The sequence below is a fragment of the Callithrix jacchus genome, chromosome 21 (genome assembly GCF_049354715.1).
Source record: "Callithrix jacchus isolate 240 chromosome 21, calJac240_pri, whole genome shotgun sequence".
NCBI classification, from domain to species: Eukaryota; Metazoa; Chordata; class Mammalia; order Primates; family Cebidae; genus Callithrix; species Callithrix jacchus.
Window position 1 is genome coordinate 49,352,413 of NC_133522.1, and position 15,518 is coordinate 49,367,930.

At 52.0% G+C, this 15,518-nt stretch overlaps 1 protein-coding gene across 4 annotated transcripts in view; it reads left to right on the top strand.

Annotated features, from left to right (window-relative positions):
* The window catches only part of RRP1B (ribosomal RNA processing 1B), a 35,540-nt gene extending 20,763 nt beyond the window's left edge, over positions 1–14,777 (top strand). For all 4 annotated transcript variants that reach the window (XM_078358702.1, XM_002761460.6, XM_008986755.5 and 1 more), the window contains 8 exons: positions 2,353–2,447; positions 3,342–3,439; positions 4,536–4,555; positions 5,728–5,859; positions 6,402–7,123; positions 9,004–9,156; positions 10,109–10,172; positions 11,975–14,777. In XM_078358702.1, the coding sequence (XP_078214828.1) occupies positions 2,353–2,447; positions 3,342–3,439; positions 4,536–4,555; positions 5,728–5,859; positions 6,402–7,123; positions 9,004–9,156; positions 10,109–10,172; positions 11,975–12,168 (1,478 nt within the window). In that variant the 3' untranslated portion in view covers positions 12,169–14,777. The remainder of the gene's footprint in view (positions 1–2,352; positions 2,448–3,341; positions 3,440–4,535; positions 4,556–5,727; positions 5,860–6,401; positions 7,124–9,003; positions 9,157–10,108; positions 10,173–11,974) is intronic.
* Positions 14,778–15,518: the final 741 nt, after the last annotated feature.

Below are 15,518 nucleotides of genomic sequence, written 5' to 3' on the forward strand. Positions count from 1 at the left end.
GCTTTGTTTTTGTTTGCTTGGTTGAAGATCAGTTGAGTGTAAGTATTTGGGTTTATTTCTGGGTTGTGTCTTCTATTCCATTGGTCTATGTGCCTGTTTTTATACCAGTACCATGCCGTTTTGGTGACTATGGCCTTATAGTATAGTTTGAAATCAGGTATTCTGATGTTTCCAGGTTTGTTGGTTTTTTTTTTTTTTGGAGAAAGAGTCTTGCTCTATCATCCAGGCTGGAGTACAATGGTGCAATCTCAGCTCAGTGCAGCCTCTGCCTCCCAGGTTCAAGTGATTCTCATGCCTCCACCTCCCTAGTAGCTGGAATTATAGGTGTGTGCCACCACACCCAGCTATTTATTTTATTTTTAGTAGAGACTAGGTTTCACCATGTTGGCCAGGCTGATGTCGAACTCCTGACCTCAAGGGATCTGCCAGCCTCAGCCTCCCAAAGTGCTGGGATTACAGGCATGAGCCACCACACCCGGCCTCCGGATTTGTTCTTTTTCCTTAGTCTTGCTTTGGCTATGCAGGCTGTTTTTTGTTTCCATATGAATGTTAGGACTGCCTCTTCTAGTTCTGCGAAGAATGATGCTGGCATTTTTACGGGAATTGCATTGAGTCTGTAGATCGCTTTGGCCAGCATGGGTGTTTTCACAGTGTTGGTTCTACGCGTCCATGAGCGTGGGGTGTGCTGTGCCTTCAGCAGCGTTTGTAGCTTTCCCTGTAGAGATCTCTCACCGCCTTGGTTTGGCGTATTCCTAAGGTTTTTTGGGGGGTTTTTGTTTTATTTTTTATCGTCATCGTTGTTTTGGTGGGTTTTTGGCAGCCATTATAGAAGGGATTGAATTCTCGGCATGATTCTCAGTTCTGTCGTTGGTCGTTGGTGTTTAGCAGTGCTGCTGATTTGTGTACATTGATTTTGCATCCTGAAACTTTGCCAAATTCATTTGCCAGTTCTAGGAGCTTTTGGGATGAGTCTTTATGGTTTTCTAGGTATAGGATCATATCGTCGGCAAACACTCACTGTTTGACTTCCTCGTAACCAATATGGATGCCCTTTATTTTATTTTGTTTTGTTTTGTTTTGTTTTGTTTTGTTTTGTTTTGTTTTTGTCTGATTGCTCTGGCTAGGACACTGTTTATGCTTTTAAAAAAATCTGGAAGAATAAACCAAAATGGTTTGTTTGTGTGTTTGTTTGTGTGTTTGTGTGTTTTAGAGACCAGGTCTTACTCCGTCACCCAGGCTGGAGTGAACCGGATTGGTCATGGCTCACTGCAGCCTTAACCTCCTGGGCTCAAGTGATCCTCCCACCTCGGCCTCCCAAGTAGCTGGAACCACAGGCACACACCTCTTGTTGTAGAGACAGTGGTCTCGCTACATTCCCCGGGCTGGTCTCAAACTCCGAGGCTTAAGCGTTCCGCCCACCTTGGCCTCCCAAAGCGCTGGGATTAAAGGATAAACACCGTGTCTGGCCCAGAATGTTAATGTTAGCTGTAGGTGGCAGAATCACGGGTGATTTCTGTTTTCTTTGTGCTTCTCTATTTTCTACAGTGATTATACATTATGTTTAATCAGAAAACATCAAGCCGGGCACAATGGCTCATGCCTGTAATCCCAGCACTTTGGGAGACCCAGGCGACCAGATAACTTGAGGTTAAGAGTTCAACACCAGCCTGGCCAACATGGTGAAACCAAGTCTCTATCAAAAAATACAAAACTTAGCCAGGTGTGGAGGCGCACGCCTATCGTCCCAGCTACTCGGAAGGCTGAGGTGGGAGATTCACTTGAACCTGGGAGGCGGAGGCTGCAGTGAACCGCGATCACACCACTGCACTCCAGCCTGGGCAACCAAGCAGAACCCTGTCTCAAAAAATAAATAAATAAATAGATAGAATCAATAATCTTTTTTTCCTTTTTTTTTTTTTTTTGTCAGACCTAGTCAACAGGAAGTATTTTTTCTTTTTCTTTTTGAGATGGAGTTTCATTCTTATCACCCAGGCTGGAATACAATGGTACGATCTTGGCTCACCACAACCTCCACCTCCTGCATTCAAGCAATTCTCCTGCCTCGGCCTCCCGAGTAGCTGGGATTACAGGAAGGCGCCACCACACCTGGCTAATTTTGTATTTTTAATAGAGACAGGGTTTCTCCATGTTGGTCAGGCTGGTCTGAAACTCCCAACCTCAGGTGATCCACCCACCTTAGCCTCTCAGAGTGCTGGAATTACAGATGTGAGCCACCGCGCCCAACTTTCTTTCTTGCTAAGAGACACCTAATGATACAGTGGCCCCTGTGGAAGTAGTCACCTCTGTGTATTTGGCATGTCAAGAATTTGGTCTTTTGGTGTATTTTGACAGCACTGGGCAAAAACCATTCCAGAAAAGATGGACTCGGTGATGAGAGTGGAAGAGATGGTTGTGGCACCTTTCAGGACGCGGGGCCGCTTCTCCAGGTGGGTGGCCGGTGTTGCTTTTCATGGAATGTAGATTTGCTGTGGAGGAGCCTGAGTAGAGAATTAGGGTCACAGCTAGTTAAGCTGTAAGGCCTGGGTGTAAACTCCTTTTTAATCCCTTCAGTCACTAAATGTCGCCTTCCTGAGAATAAGCTTGTCAGAGACAAGGAAATGTAAATAAGTTTTGAAAGAGACAGTAGCCCTGGTTTTGAACGGCTAAGCTCTGTGCTGTTCTCTAGTGGCGCCAGCTCTAGTGGCGCTTTTCAAATAAAAAAGGGTTTACCAAGTACAGTTTGCAAATCTAGATTAAACGTAAAAAGAAGAACACCCTCCAGCCAGGCGCAGTGGCTCACGCCTCTAATCCCAGCACTTTGGAAGGCAAAGGCGGGCGGATCACCTGAGATCAGGAGTTTGAGACCAGCCTAGCAATCATGGTGAAACCCTATCTCTCCTAAAAATACAAAAATTAGCCAGACGCAGTGGTGTGTGCCTGTAATCCCAGCTACTCGGGAGGCTGAGGCAGGAGAATGGCTTGAACCAGGGAGGTGGAGGTTGCAGTGAGCTGAGATATGCTAGTGTACTCCATGCTGGGCAACAGAGCAAGACTTCGTCTCAAGTGAAAAATGAAGCACACCCAGGTAAATGTTGTTTGTACTCTATCACGGTTTTTTTTTAAGAAAGAATTACTTACCCAGCTTCTCCCAAGAACAGACTGAACATGAGTTCGTTAAGATAGTGCTTGTGCGCCTGGGTGCCAGGCCCCGGCACGTGACTGCTTAGCCTGTCTGTGGCCAAGTGCTTCAGTAAGGGTTTTCTCTTACTGCAGATGGACATGTCCGAGCCAGGCAGCGTTGTGTGGCTGCAGACTTACGCTTAGTTTCTCTTCCTGCCTAGTTTGACTACAAGGCTGTTGCTGATCGACTCCTGGAGATGACCAGCAGGAAGAACACCCCGCCCTTCAACAGGAAGCGTCTCTCCAAACTCATCAAAAAGTCAGTGACTAGGGAGAGGGTCTCAAATCCCCATTGTGGGTCCAGCCCAGCCGCTCTAGTTCACTCTGCTGGCGTGGGAAAGCCGTCTGCTTGTCTTCTCTTTCTTCGTTGTCCTTAGCGTTTGGTTTAGAGCAATGTGACAGACACATGTAAACTGAAAAGTTTGATGGGAACTGCAGTCCCACCTTCAGGTTCTGTTCTTCCAGTGCAGCCATATTCACCTCCGAGCTGCTTTAGAACGATGTGAGGAGAAGCTTATTAATGTCTAAAACTAACCAACCAGAAACTGATGTGCATCTGCTGTTTCCGTGTCTTCTGCTGGTGTGCTGCTGAATAGATGGGGTTAATTACTTACCTCTCCCCTCCCTCCCGTGTGCTTATGCCAAAAGTGTTAGTTAATTCAGCTGTCAGTGTTGATGTCACTCTGACTGCAGTGACATGATGACCTAGAATTCACTGTAAGGCCTCATGCGCTGCTTGCTGTCACTGGGGACAAATCACAGCTGTCTGATCCCACTCTGTGAGCCGGGCACTGCTCTGAGTGGTTTGCATACTTTCAAGTCTTCTGTGTTAAGCCCCTAGAAAGCAGCTCCTATAGTTTTGCCCATTTCCCAGCTGGGTCCCCAGGGCACAGGATGGTCCCAGCTTGCCCGAGGTCCCTGCCATTCAGTGTCCCCTCCCCCATGCACCTCCCCACACTGTGCCTCAATGCTCCTTGTTTGTTCTAATGCACAAAAATTGTATAGAGCAAAACACAGCTTTGCCTCTCTCCACTGGAGAACTGGATATACGCAAACTCGAATTTCTTAGTTTGATTTGGGTGTTCCAAGATGCACTTTTGCCTGCCGTGCCCTCGCCGGTGTGCCGCTAATGGGGGTGGCACTGGCCTTGATCGTTTTTGCCTTTGTATTGTACCATCTTTACTTCACAGAATTTCCTCTCTAGCCTCCCCTCCTGGAGGAAAGCGTGAATTAACAAATACTTAACTATTGCTTATATTTTAAAAATTGAATAAGTAAGTCTACAAAAGACAGAAAGAAGGGATTTCTTTATGAACATTTGTGACCTTTTTTTTCATTATTATTTTATTTTTTAGATTCCAAGACCTCTCTGAAGGTGAGGCATGCCAAGGATCATCATTCATGGTGTTTTTCATGAACTGGGGGAGTTGATGCCAAACGCTGAGAAACAGGATTGAAAGAACTTTACTGAAAACCTCTAATAAGAAATAATAGTCCTCAGCCCAGGCAAAATAGCGAGGCCTCATCTCTACTAAAAACGAAATAATTAGCCAGGCACGGTGGAGTGAACCTGTAGTCCCAGTCACTCGGGAGGCTAAGAGGGGAGGATCGCTTGAGCCCAGGAGGTCCAGGATGCAGTAAGTTGTGATCACGCCACTGCCCTCCAGCCTGGGTGACAGAGCAAGACCCCAACTTTCAAGAAAGAAAGAGCAGCCCTTACCTAGTCACACCGCAGTACAGCTGTGAGGAGTGACACCCGCCTAGGGCCCTGTGCAGCCTGCCCACTTCCTCTCCCAGGCTCTCCCCTAACGCCAGAGCCGGAGGGCAGACTCCTCTCAGGTGTGAGTGGTGTGAAGTTTTGGTTTGGTTTTTGTTTAACTAGATGGATTTGCATTGGCCTAGCAAGGTTTTAAATGGATACTCTGTGAAGGTGAAAAATGTAATTTCTCAGAATCCCTTTCATTTGCTGCTATGATCAGCATTGCTCCCAGGAAGGGCTGCCATAAGCTTGGTTATGTTCAGACAAGTCAGCGAGGTCACCACATACTCCTCATGCACTAGGGACACTTGAAATTGGGAAAAGCCAGCTGGGCGTGGTGGCTCACGCCTGTAATCCCAGCTACTCAGGAGGCTGAAGCAGCAGAATTGCTTGAACCCAGGAGATGGAAGTTGCAGTGAGTCAGAATCTCGCCACTGCATTCCAGCCTGGGTGACAGAGCAAGACTTTGTCTCAAAAAAAAAAAAAAGAAAGAAAGAAATTGGGAAAAGCACCAGCAAGCTTGTTGGAATGTGAAGATTGCATTAGCCAAGCCCCCGGGGTCCAGCCGTGGAGGGGTCACCCGGGACTTGTGATCCCTTGCTTTCCCTGGCTGAGAAATCCACAGAGCTTCTTTAAGTCTGTAATTCCTGTGTCAGCTGCATTCAGGTTTGGGTGGGAGACACGGGAACAGCGATGATGAGAAAGAAATCGGGAGGGTGCTGCTCTTAGGCTGCTGGGGCGGTCTCTAGTGTCTGCATAAGCTGACCGTGTGTCACTCTGGCATCTAGGAGGCAGTGTATCTCAACTCAGTTTCACTGAGGACGTTTCTGCTGATGAAGATGACCAAACCCTCAGTCAAGGAAAGCATAAGAAGAAAGGAAATAAACTTTTAGAGAACACTAACTTGGAAGAGGAGAAAGGTAAGCTGTAAAGCTGAAAAGAGGGCGTGACTCAGCCCCTGGGGAGCGGTGTGCACTGTGGAGGCCTCGAGACTTGAGGTCACATCTTCAGAAAGCATTAGCAGAGCCCAAAGCTTCAGTTTTTAATGGCTGAGAGGTAAAGGGGGTTTTCTAAGTGTTCTGCTATTTCCAGCAGAGCCACCATCCCCACCTTTCCCCCACCTCACCCTACTCATGTCTGCCAGCTCCCCGGGGCACCTCTGCAGGGAGCGATGCTGGGGGGCGGCTGTGTGACAACCACTCTAGATCCATGGTTTTTACCTTTGGGTCCTAAGATTAATAAAGATCAGATCATGTGTGTTTAAATGGAAGGAAGTAAGGCTTCCAGTCACTCACTGCTGGGGATGGAGGAAGTAGGGCCGACAGCAAAGGTAGTGGGCGCACTGGGTACCTCAAGGGAGACGGAATCTTTGCTGGTGGTAGAATGGCGGGAAATTCTGTCTGCCAGTCACACTGTCTCAGCTGGCATTAGGGTGCTTGTTGATGGGTTTGTGTCTTTTTAGGAAGCAGAGTCTTTTGTGCAGAGGAAGAGGACAGTGAAAGCAGTCTTCAAAAGAGAAGAAGGAAGAAGAAGAAAAAGCACCACCTCCAGCCTGAAAATCCATGCCCAGGGGATGCAGCCCTGTCCCTAGAAGAAAACAGGGGCAGGGAGCCCGAGGCCACTGGGCAGAAAGCCCTGAATCCATGTGTGGCCGAGCCAGGGGCAGAGGCCACGTCCAGCACCGGGGAGGAGAATGGCTCTGAGCATCCTCCTGCTGTCCCCATGCACAATAAAAGGAAACGGCCACGGAAGAAGAGCCCGAGGGCCCACAGGGAAATGTCAGAATCAGCAGTGTTGCCACCAGAGGATGTGTCTCAGGGTGGCCCGACTGTCAGCCATCCTGAGGGATTTAGAGGGTCCCCAACAGGTGGAGCCCAACTCCTAAAAAGGAAGAGGAAGCTCGGAGTTATCCCCGTCAATGGCAATGGCCTGTCTGCGCCGGCCTGGCCTCCGCTACAGCAGGAAAGCCCTCCTGCCAGCCCAACGGAGGGGGCGAACGGCCACACCACCCCGCCCCTGTGCAGGAGGCTGCAGAAGAAGGCGGAGCCCGGCAGCCTGGAGCTCTGTGGCATGCCCAGCCAGAAAACTGCAAGCCTGAAAAAGAGGAAGAAAATGAGAGAGATGTCCAACTCGGTAGAGCACAATGGGGTGTCGGAGTCCGAGGCCCGGCAACCCCAGGCTCTGGTAAGGTGGGAGGCCCATAGGCCAGCTCACCGCAGAGGCGCTCAAATGCGTCCGGGGGCCTCCCTGTCTCCTGAGGAAAAGGGTGGGGGGCCGGCGGCCAGGCCTCTAGACTCAGCAGCAGGTAGAATAGGGCGTGTTCATAACACCCCCTCACTCAGGAGGAATCACAGGTGACCAATTACTCAGGTCCTCATCGGCCACCTTCACTCCCCCAGGCCACATGCGTGGGTTTGGAAGGGCCCGCCCCAAGCTGGGCAGGTTATCCTGTGGGCCAGGTGCTGCTTCCCCAGGCGTGTTCAGTCTGGTCTGGGCCTCCATCAGATGCATCAGCACATGGCCAGTCCCGGCCCCTTTGGCAAAAGAGGAAGGCCAGAATTCTCCTGCCTCAATTACTGCCTTTTCTGTATTCTTTTCTTGTGTTAGCTCCCTGCCTGCAGAGAAACTCCACTAGCAGGACCACTGATCTCCTTAGTGGGAAGACTTTTCTTCTGGGATCTTTAGAGCCAGATAGGAGTGAGGAGCCAAGGTGTTGGTCAGGTTTGGGTCTCACTCTGTCTCAGGCTGGAGTGCAGTGGCGCAATCGCAGCTCACTGCAACCTCCAACTCCCAAGTTCAAGCAATTCTTCTGCCTCAGCCTCCCAGGTAGCTGGAATTACAGACATGGGTCACCATGCCCAGCCAATTTTTTTGTAATTTTTGTAGAGATGCCATTTTGCCTTGTTGCCCAGGCTGGACTCAAGCGCTCCGCCTGCCTCAGCCTCCCGAAGTGCTGAGATTACAGGCGTGAGCCCCTCTGCCTGGCCCCGATCCGCTTTTCACACTACCTCTGGGTGCACTGGGCTTCCAGGCCGGGGTCAGCAAAAGTCGTTTCACTGGAACGGAGCCACGCCCACTCGTGTGTGCAGGTCCATGGCCGCCTTCACTCTGAGCGGCAGTCAAGTGGTAGAGACAGACCTGTGGTCTGCAGAGCGGAAAATAATCTGCCCATCACAGAGTTGGCGCAGCCTTGATCAGCGCTTGCTTTGCACACAGCGCTGTGCGGAGGTTATGACGTCTCCTTTGTTGAAGCGTGTGGACCCAGCAAAGTGCTGGCGTGGGGCTAAGAGTGTCTGCAAGTGGCTAGCGAGTGAGTTCGTGGTCAGGGAAGCAGGGCACTGAGCTGGACAGCAGGAGGCTGCCCTCTCAGCGCTGCCATCACCGCCCTGACTGCAGCCTGCTCCTCACTGTACCTGCAGTGCTGCTCCCTCAACAAGAGGGCCAGAGACATTGCCCTGGGTGGTGTCAGAGAGGATAGGGGTTGCCGAGTGAGTCTCAGGGTGGAGGGAAGCTCCCCCCAGCAGAGGGAAGGCGCACAGGGGCCACCTGCCCTCCAGGCAGCGCCCTTGAACCTGCCGGAGCCGCTCGTGTGTCCAGCTGTACTGGACTTCCCAGACCTCTGAGCCCAGGACGAGATCCAATCTCTGGGTGGCTGTGAGGTGCTGCGCACGCAGTGAGCTTCCTGAGCCTGCCTGTGAGCAGAGCTGCCATGTGGGCATCACTGCCCTCCACGCCACACTGCCAGTGCAGTGATGCTTCAGCTACATGGAGAGTGAATTATTCTTTAACAGATGGGCTTGAAAGGCCAAAACCCTCCATTTGAGGATGAAGATAAAAGTGGGTCGTTTTCATCGCTGCTCTCGTCATGCTGTGGTGATAGAGGTGGTCGTGTTGTGTGCAGACTGGGCTCTGGAATCAAAGGGCTGTCTGCAGACTCGGTGTAGGAAACTGCAGGCTGTGGGGTGGGCTGGGTCCCCTTGGGCTCTGCAGCCTCCTGTGTGCGTGGGCGGTACCAGAGGCTCTCATCTGACCCCTCCTCCCTGCTTCTCGTCCGCCACTCATAGGGAAGCCGTGGGGCTTTCAGTTCCCTGAAGCAGCAGCAGCCGAAGGCAGAGAGTGACTTCGTGACATTTGACACCCCGTTCTTACCAAAGCCCCTGTTCTTCAGAAGAGTGAAGAGCAGCACTGCCACCCACTCTCCAGGCCCTGCCGTCCAGGTGTGCATCCTCCCAGGGGTGGCACGGCCCATTTCTCCACAAGGGCACAGATGGGCTTGAGCTGACGGTGTTTCCCGTGCTGGGCTGGAGCCCCACTCTGGCTTCTCAGCCTAGCCACAGCGGGCAGGTTCCCAGCCCGGGATCGCAGTCAGGAAGGGGCCTTAGAGGGGCAGTTAATGCTGCACATCTGCCTCCCAGGGCTTCCGGCTCCGGTTTGCAGAAACCAGTTTCTCTCATGAGATGTGGCACTGTGAGAACGCCAGGTGGCACGAGTCAGCAGTAGCAGGTCCGCTCAGAATTGCGGGTCAGCAGGAACCTGAGGAAGTGCTTCCTGATGCAGGCTGGGCCCGCTTGCAAGAATTTAAGTAGGAAAGAGCACATTTGGGTCGGCGAACCGTTGGAAATAGCTTGGAGATAGATAGCTTGGAGTCCTTGTGCACAGAAAACTGGCAGCTGTGTCCGCTGTCCATTGAGGTGAGACCATCGGAGTCAGCGCCTCATCCATGTCAGAGTCTTCAGGTGACTTCAGACTCTCCAGCAAGAGGCAGGCGAGCCGCTGCCATTTGTCCTCACAGTTTCTCAGTGGCGAACTGTTTTCAGGACGGCTCAAGCACCCTCACTGTTTGCCTTTCTTCCCCAGCTGGTAGAATCTGTGGTGTGGTCATGAGGTGGTGGCTGCAGATGGGCCGAGGGTGCGAGCACCACTGCCCCGGGCTGGGGGAGGTGTGCGTAGGACACTGAAGGACGGAGGGCGTTCCTGGTGAAGCCCCAGCAGGACAGTTGGTTTCAGTCTCGGCTGCAGGCCCTTTGGCCTCTTGCTGTGTGCACCACTCAGTGAGCAGCAGTGTGGGCGGCGGCCCCTCCAGGACAGGTTCTCCAGAACAATCTGACAAGGGGACCATGCACCTCCATGCACTGTGTGAGTCCTTTTGTTGCTGTTTCTCTTCTGCAGCTAAACAAGACGCCGTCCAGCTCCAAGAAGGTCACCTTTGGCCTGAACAGAAACACGACCGCAGGTAAGTGGGGTGTGCCGGCGGCAGGCTTCTTAAGCACAGCTGCAACTCCTGGTGTGGCTCCTAGCCAGGTTGGCGTGATCTCGGCTCACTGCAACCTCTGCCTCCTGGGTTCAAGCGATTCTCCTGCCTCAGCCTCCCAAGTAACTGGGACCACAGGCACCCGCTACCTTGTCCAGCTAACACTTGTATTTTTAGTAGAGAAGGGAGTTCACCGTGTTGGCCTGACTTCAGGTGATCCACCTGCCTTGGCCTCCCAAAGAGCAGGGATTACAGGCATGAGCCACCGTGCCCAGCCCCTCAGTGCCCATTTCAGAGTCAAAAGGAAGCACCTATGTGTCCCTTGTCCTCAAAGGGCTGTGAGTGGGTTGCCAGTGGTGAGTGGGCAGCCAATTGCTTGGGACCTCTTAGGAGAGGCTACCTGGTGAGACGTGATCCAAAAGCCATTTTCCCAGGTGTTTCTAAGTACCAAGCCATCCCACAGAAAGGCCATTAGAGCTTGCAGCGGCCCATCAGCTGTAGCTGCCTCCGAGAAACCATAACCACTCTTCCCGGGGGACGGAGAAGGGAAATCCCTGCCTTCCTAGTTCTTGTGTGGCTGCCATCCGTTCGAGTTGCTTTCACAAAAGAAACCAGAGTTTTAAAAAGTATTGTGAGTTTAGAACCCGACTCTCGTTGGAAACCACAAGTAACTGAACGTGTGTATATGTGAGTGTGTGTGTGAGTGCATGTATGAGTGTGTGTGAATGCGAGTGTGAGCGTATGAGTGTGTGTGTGAATATGTGTGTACATGCACCAGTATGTGTGTATGTGTGTACATGCGCCAGTATGTATGTGTGCATGCACCAGTATTTGTGCATACATGCGACTGTGTGCGTGTGCCAGTATGTGTGTGTACATGTGCCCGTATGTGTGTACGTACGCCTGTGTGTGTACGTGTGCTAGTATGTGTGTGTGCGACAGTGTGTGTGAGTGTGTGTACGTGCGCCAGTGTATGAGTGTGTATGAATGTACAGGCGCCAGTGTGTATGAGTGTGTACATGTGCCAGTATGTGTGTGTATGAGTATGTGCGCCGGTGTGTGTGTGTGTGTATGAGTGCGTACATGTGGCAGTGTGTGTGTGTACGTGCACCAGTATGTGTGTGTATGAGAGTGTGTGCACGTGCACCAGTATGTGTGTGTGTGTGTATGTGCGCCGGTATGTGTGTGGGTATGTGTACATGCGCCTGTGTGTGTGTGTGTGTATACGTGCACCAGTATGTGTGTGTGTGAGTGTGTATGTGCGCCGGTGTGTGTGTGTATGTGTACATGCGCCTGTGTGTGTGTGTGTGTGTGTATGAGTGAGTACATGCTCCAGTGTGTGTGTACGTGCACCAGTATATGTGTGTGTGAGGGTATCTGTGTTGAGGGAGAAGAGACTCGGAGAGGAGGAGTTCACCCCACCTTTAGAACTGGGAAAAGTGAATGGGACACATCCTGCAGCTCCACATAGCACGGATTTGTCCCAGACACAAATGCTTGGTCCAGTCATTGTCCAAAACACCCCAAAAGTTCAGGCTTCCAGGAGCCACCCTACCAGCAGCTCCCCTGGGTCTGGGCCTCCCTTGGGAGGGTGAGGTGAGGCATGGGACGTGGCCTCACTGCCCTCCTTGCCTCAGGAGGCTCTCAGGCCTGCTCTCTGCAGAGCCTTGAGATGGCCCCACTTTGTCCTAGCACATGGGTGGGGTTGGCACCCAGGCAGGGCGCTGTCGAAGGGACAGCTGTTGGACCCGCTTAACCTGGGGCCTTGCTCTCACTTGGGACAGAATTCAAGAAGACAGACAAGAGTATCTTGGTCAGTCCCACGGGTGCTTCTCGGGTGGCCTTCGACCCTGAACAGAGGCCCCTCCACGGGGTGCTGAAGACCCCCACCAGCTCGCCTGCCAGCTCACCCCCAGTGGCCAAGAAGCCCCTGACCGCCACACCAAGGAGAAGGCCCAGGGCTGTGGATTTCTTCTGAGGAGCAGCAGAGTCTCTTGAAAAAGACTGCTTTTGTACAGACTACTCTATAAACGATACCTTTAAGAATGTGGGGCCTTTTATCATTTCCTGAGCTGTAAGTGTGTGCGAGGTTCTGAATGTGCACGGGCTACTGCATCCTGGCCCTTGGAGCAGCTGTGGGCGTCTTGGTTGAATCTTGCTGCAAACCATGTTTGTTTTTGAGCTCTCCAGGATTTTACATTTTTGGGTACCCTCGGTGATTCCCACTGGTGTAGGAAATGAGACCCTCTGTGAGCTGAGGAGACCACGTGGATCTGAAGTTTGAATAATCAATGCCATTGGCACAGTGACAGGTGGAGCTGCACTTCCCGGGGACTCATACTCGGGGTTCGTACTCATTATCGTACTGGCCATGCTAAGCTGGTTTTCTGGTTTGTCTAGTCTTAACAGTCTGTTTTATTTTAAAAGCATCTAGGGCTTCATTGCCATGTTCTGTGGGTGTTGGGCAGGTTACTGATCAGGAAGATTCTTGTCACAGAATCAGCAATACCATAGTTTTTCTACATGTGCTCAGCTGGGGGCGTGGACAGGTAGGGGTGGGGGAAGAAGAGGCTCTATGTTCTGGAGGCTTTTTCTTCTCCTCTCCCTACCTGGTTTCCCTCCCTGTTTCCCTACCTCTACGGCAAGCCCAAAGTGTCTTCTTGGGAGGCCAGCGCAGCCCCCAGCTCTCACCCAGGACCCTGCCCCAGGTTGAGCCCTCTGCTGAGGTCCTTGCGTGGAGCACACTTGTTCCTCCAAGCCCTTGCGCTCCCGTCTCCCTCCGTACGTCCACGTTCCAGCCGAGTCACTGCCTGACCATCAGAGGCTGCGGTGGGCATCTGGAGCCTGGGCTCCCACTCAGCACCCTTTCCTCTAAGATGCGGAAGCGTGCATTTCCAGAGCTTTCTACAGTCCTTCTCACGGAAGCTCGTTACAAACAAGGGAGCGGAAGGTGCTCCCCTGCGGCTGGAGAAACAGACGTGAGGCCTTGTTTTGAGCAGTGATTGCTCATGATGGATGTGACTGAGGAAATGTCTGGGCCAGGGCCTGAGAGCTGGAGAAGGTGCAGATTCAGAGTGAGTGGCTCCTGAGGAGAGCCGTCGAGGCCACGCCTTTCCCAGTGGCTCGTGCAGCTGCAGTCCGGATGGGAAGAGGGCACGGGTGAGTGTATGGTTTGGGCGGGCATCCAGCTCTCTCCCAGCCAGCGAGCTCTGCTCAGGCCTAGAAGTGAAAGCCGCCTCCCTCCCTTTATGCCCCCATATAGAGCCCTGGGTTTTGGTGAAAAACCCAGGCAGTCCCTTTCTCCACTGCTGCCTCCCAGCAGAGGGCCCCAGGTTGCTCCAAGGTCCTGGCTATGGCTTTGGACAACATGGCTTCGGCCCCTGGGGCTGCATAGCTGCACTGATTTCCCTCTTTTATTCTCAGAGCAGAGGGTGGGGTTTCCCCCATGAATGTCAACGCTGACTTGCTGGTGTTGAGAGCTGTTGGCTGGCGAATGAAGGCCCTGGTGAAAAGAAAGCATTCAGTCTGTTCCTCGCCTCCTCCATCATACAGTTTTGTCACAATGCGCCATGAGAAAAATGAGTGAGCATTGTGCTGTTAAGTAGTCACTCGTGAGAAGGCTCACGTACCACACGCCTGTCGGGCGGCTGCAGGGTTCTAATGTGCTGCCTTGGGCGGGCCCTGACACTCACATTCAGACCAAAACCGACACAGCGAGATGATTATGGTGAGCAAATACTTTAACTTGTCCGTTTTTTAAGTTTCATTCTTCTTAGAATATTTTTCTAACAATGTTTGTTTCAGCTTTAAAGATGGGTCATATAGCCAAACAGGCCGTATAATCCAACATTGTTGAGCTGTCTTAGGACACTCTGAGGCAAACCTGGCGCATTGTTCTGCAGACTGGTGCGGGGATGTTTCTTCTAGCATTTTTATACTGTCTGTCTGCTCTGAGGAAGCAGTGAACATCCTGGAAGTGCACCTGCTGTCAAAACCCGCCTGCGGGTGACAGGGCGCTTCTCAGGTCCTGGTGCTGCTTCTCTCACGCTCCTCACTCACCCTTTTGTGAGTCAGTCACCTGGGTTCACAGTCACCTATTTTTAATGCCTACGTTTTGGCAGCAGGAAAAAAACAATTTTCTAAAAATTCTCATTACATGTACGCACAAGAATATGTCACATAAAGAAAATGTGTTTAGACCCCCCCCCCGTTTTCTACTTAAGCATGATATTTTCCTAAGTAAAACTGCCCAGTGGACTTGGAGGTCCAGATAAGGAAATAATGTAAATTAATGCTGAGGATCTTCATAGTATTTTGTAAAAGGACGATTCCCCTTCTCCACCGTCTGGTCCGTTTTGCGTGGTTGGGGATCTGACCTCACGGGTTATCCTCTGACTTTCACTCGACTGAAAGCACAAAGAAGACGACACAGAGTCTGGAAACAGGATGGAGCTGTCCTGACCGGTGTGTTTTCTCCGAATTTGCTGGACGGTGCTGGCAAGGACTTTGCCATCAAATTGTACTAGTGTCTGCAGGGTTTGTCAGTACTCGTCAAAGCCAAGTCCAATTAAAGTCTTTGCCCTCCGATTTGTGTTCGATGTTGACTTTCAGTGTGTGTAAAAATAGGCCTCTTTGGGAGCGCAGCAGGATTTGGAAGATGTTGGTGCTGGTTGGGTTTGAAAACGACCCTGGGTACCAGTCTCGTCGCCACGTGTCTGCTGCTGGCAGAGCCGGTGGGGCTGCTCGGCGGACCTTCTCCGAGTGCTGGAAGCAGGCCTCACTGCGCACAGGTGCTGACGGCGGTGCCTGGAACGTCCGCTCTCAGGCCTTCACTCATGACGGTGAGCGGAGAAGTGCCAGTGTGCCTGGTGGAGACCCCCTGCTGCAGCCCAGAAACTGACGGCAGTGAGGGGGAGGCAGGCACAGATGGGCTGGCACCCGCAGACAGAGCCTGTTCTGGGTGTTGGCAGTGGGTGTGGTCAGTGTCTGGCAAGCAGAATACAAGCATGGCACAGTCTTTATGGGCACACGTTCCCCGAAACAACTGTTTCACATGTACTTTGGATCCCAGACAAATCCACCAACATTGGACAAGCAAGCAAACAAAAACCCTGCGCCAGGCACCAGGGTCACGCCAGTAACCTCAGCACTCCGGGAGGCCTGTGGCTCACGCCAGTAACCTCAGCACCTCCAGAGGCCTAGTCAGACAAATCGCTTGAGTCCAGGAGTTTGAGACGAGCCTCGGCAACACGGCGAAACCCCATCTACAAAAAAAAATACAAAAATGAGTCAGGCGTCGTGGAGTGCACCGGTAGTTCTGCTACTTGT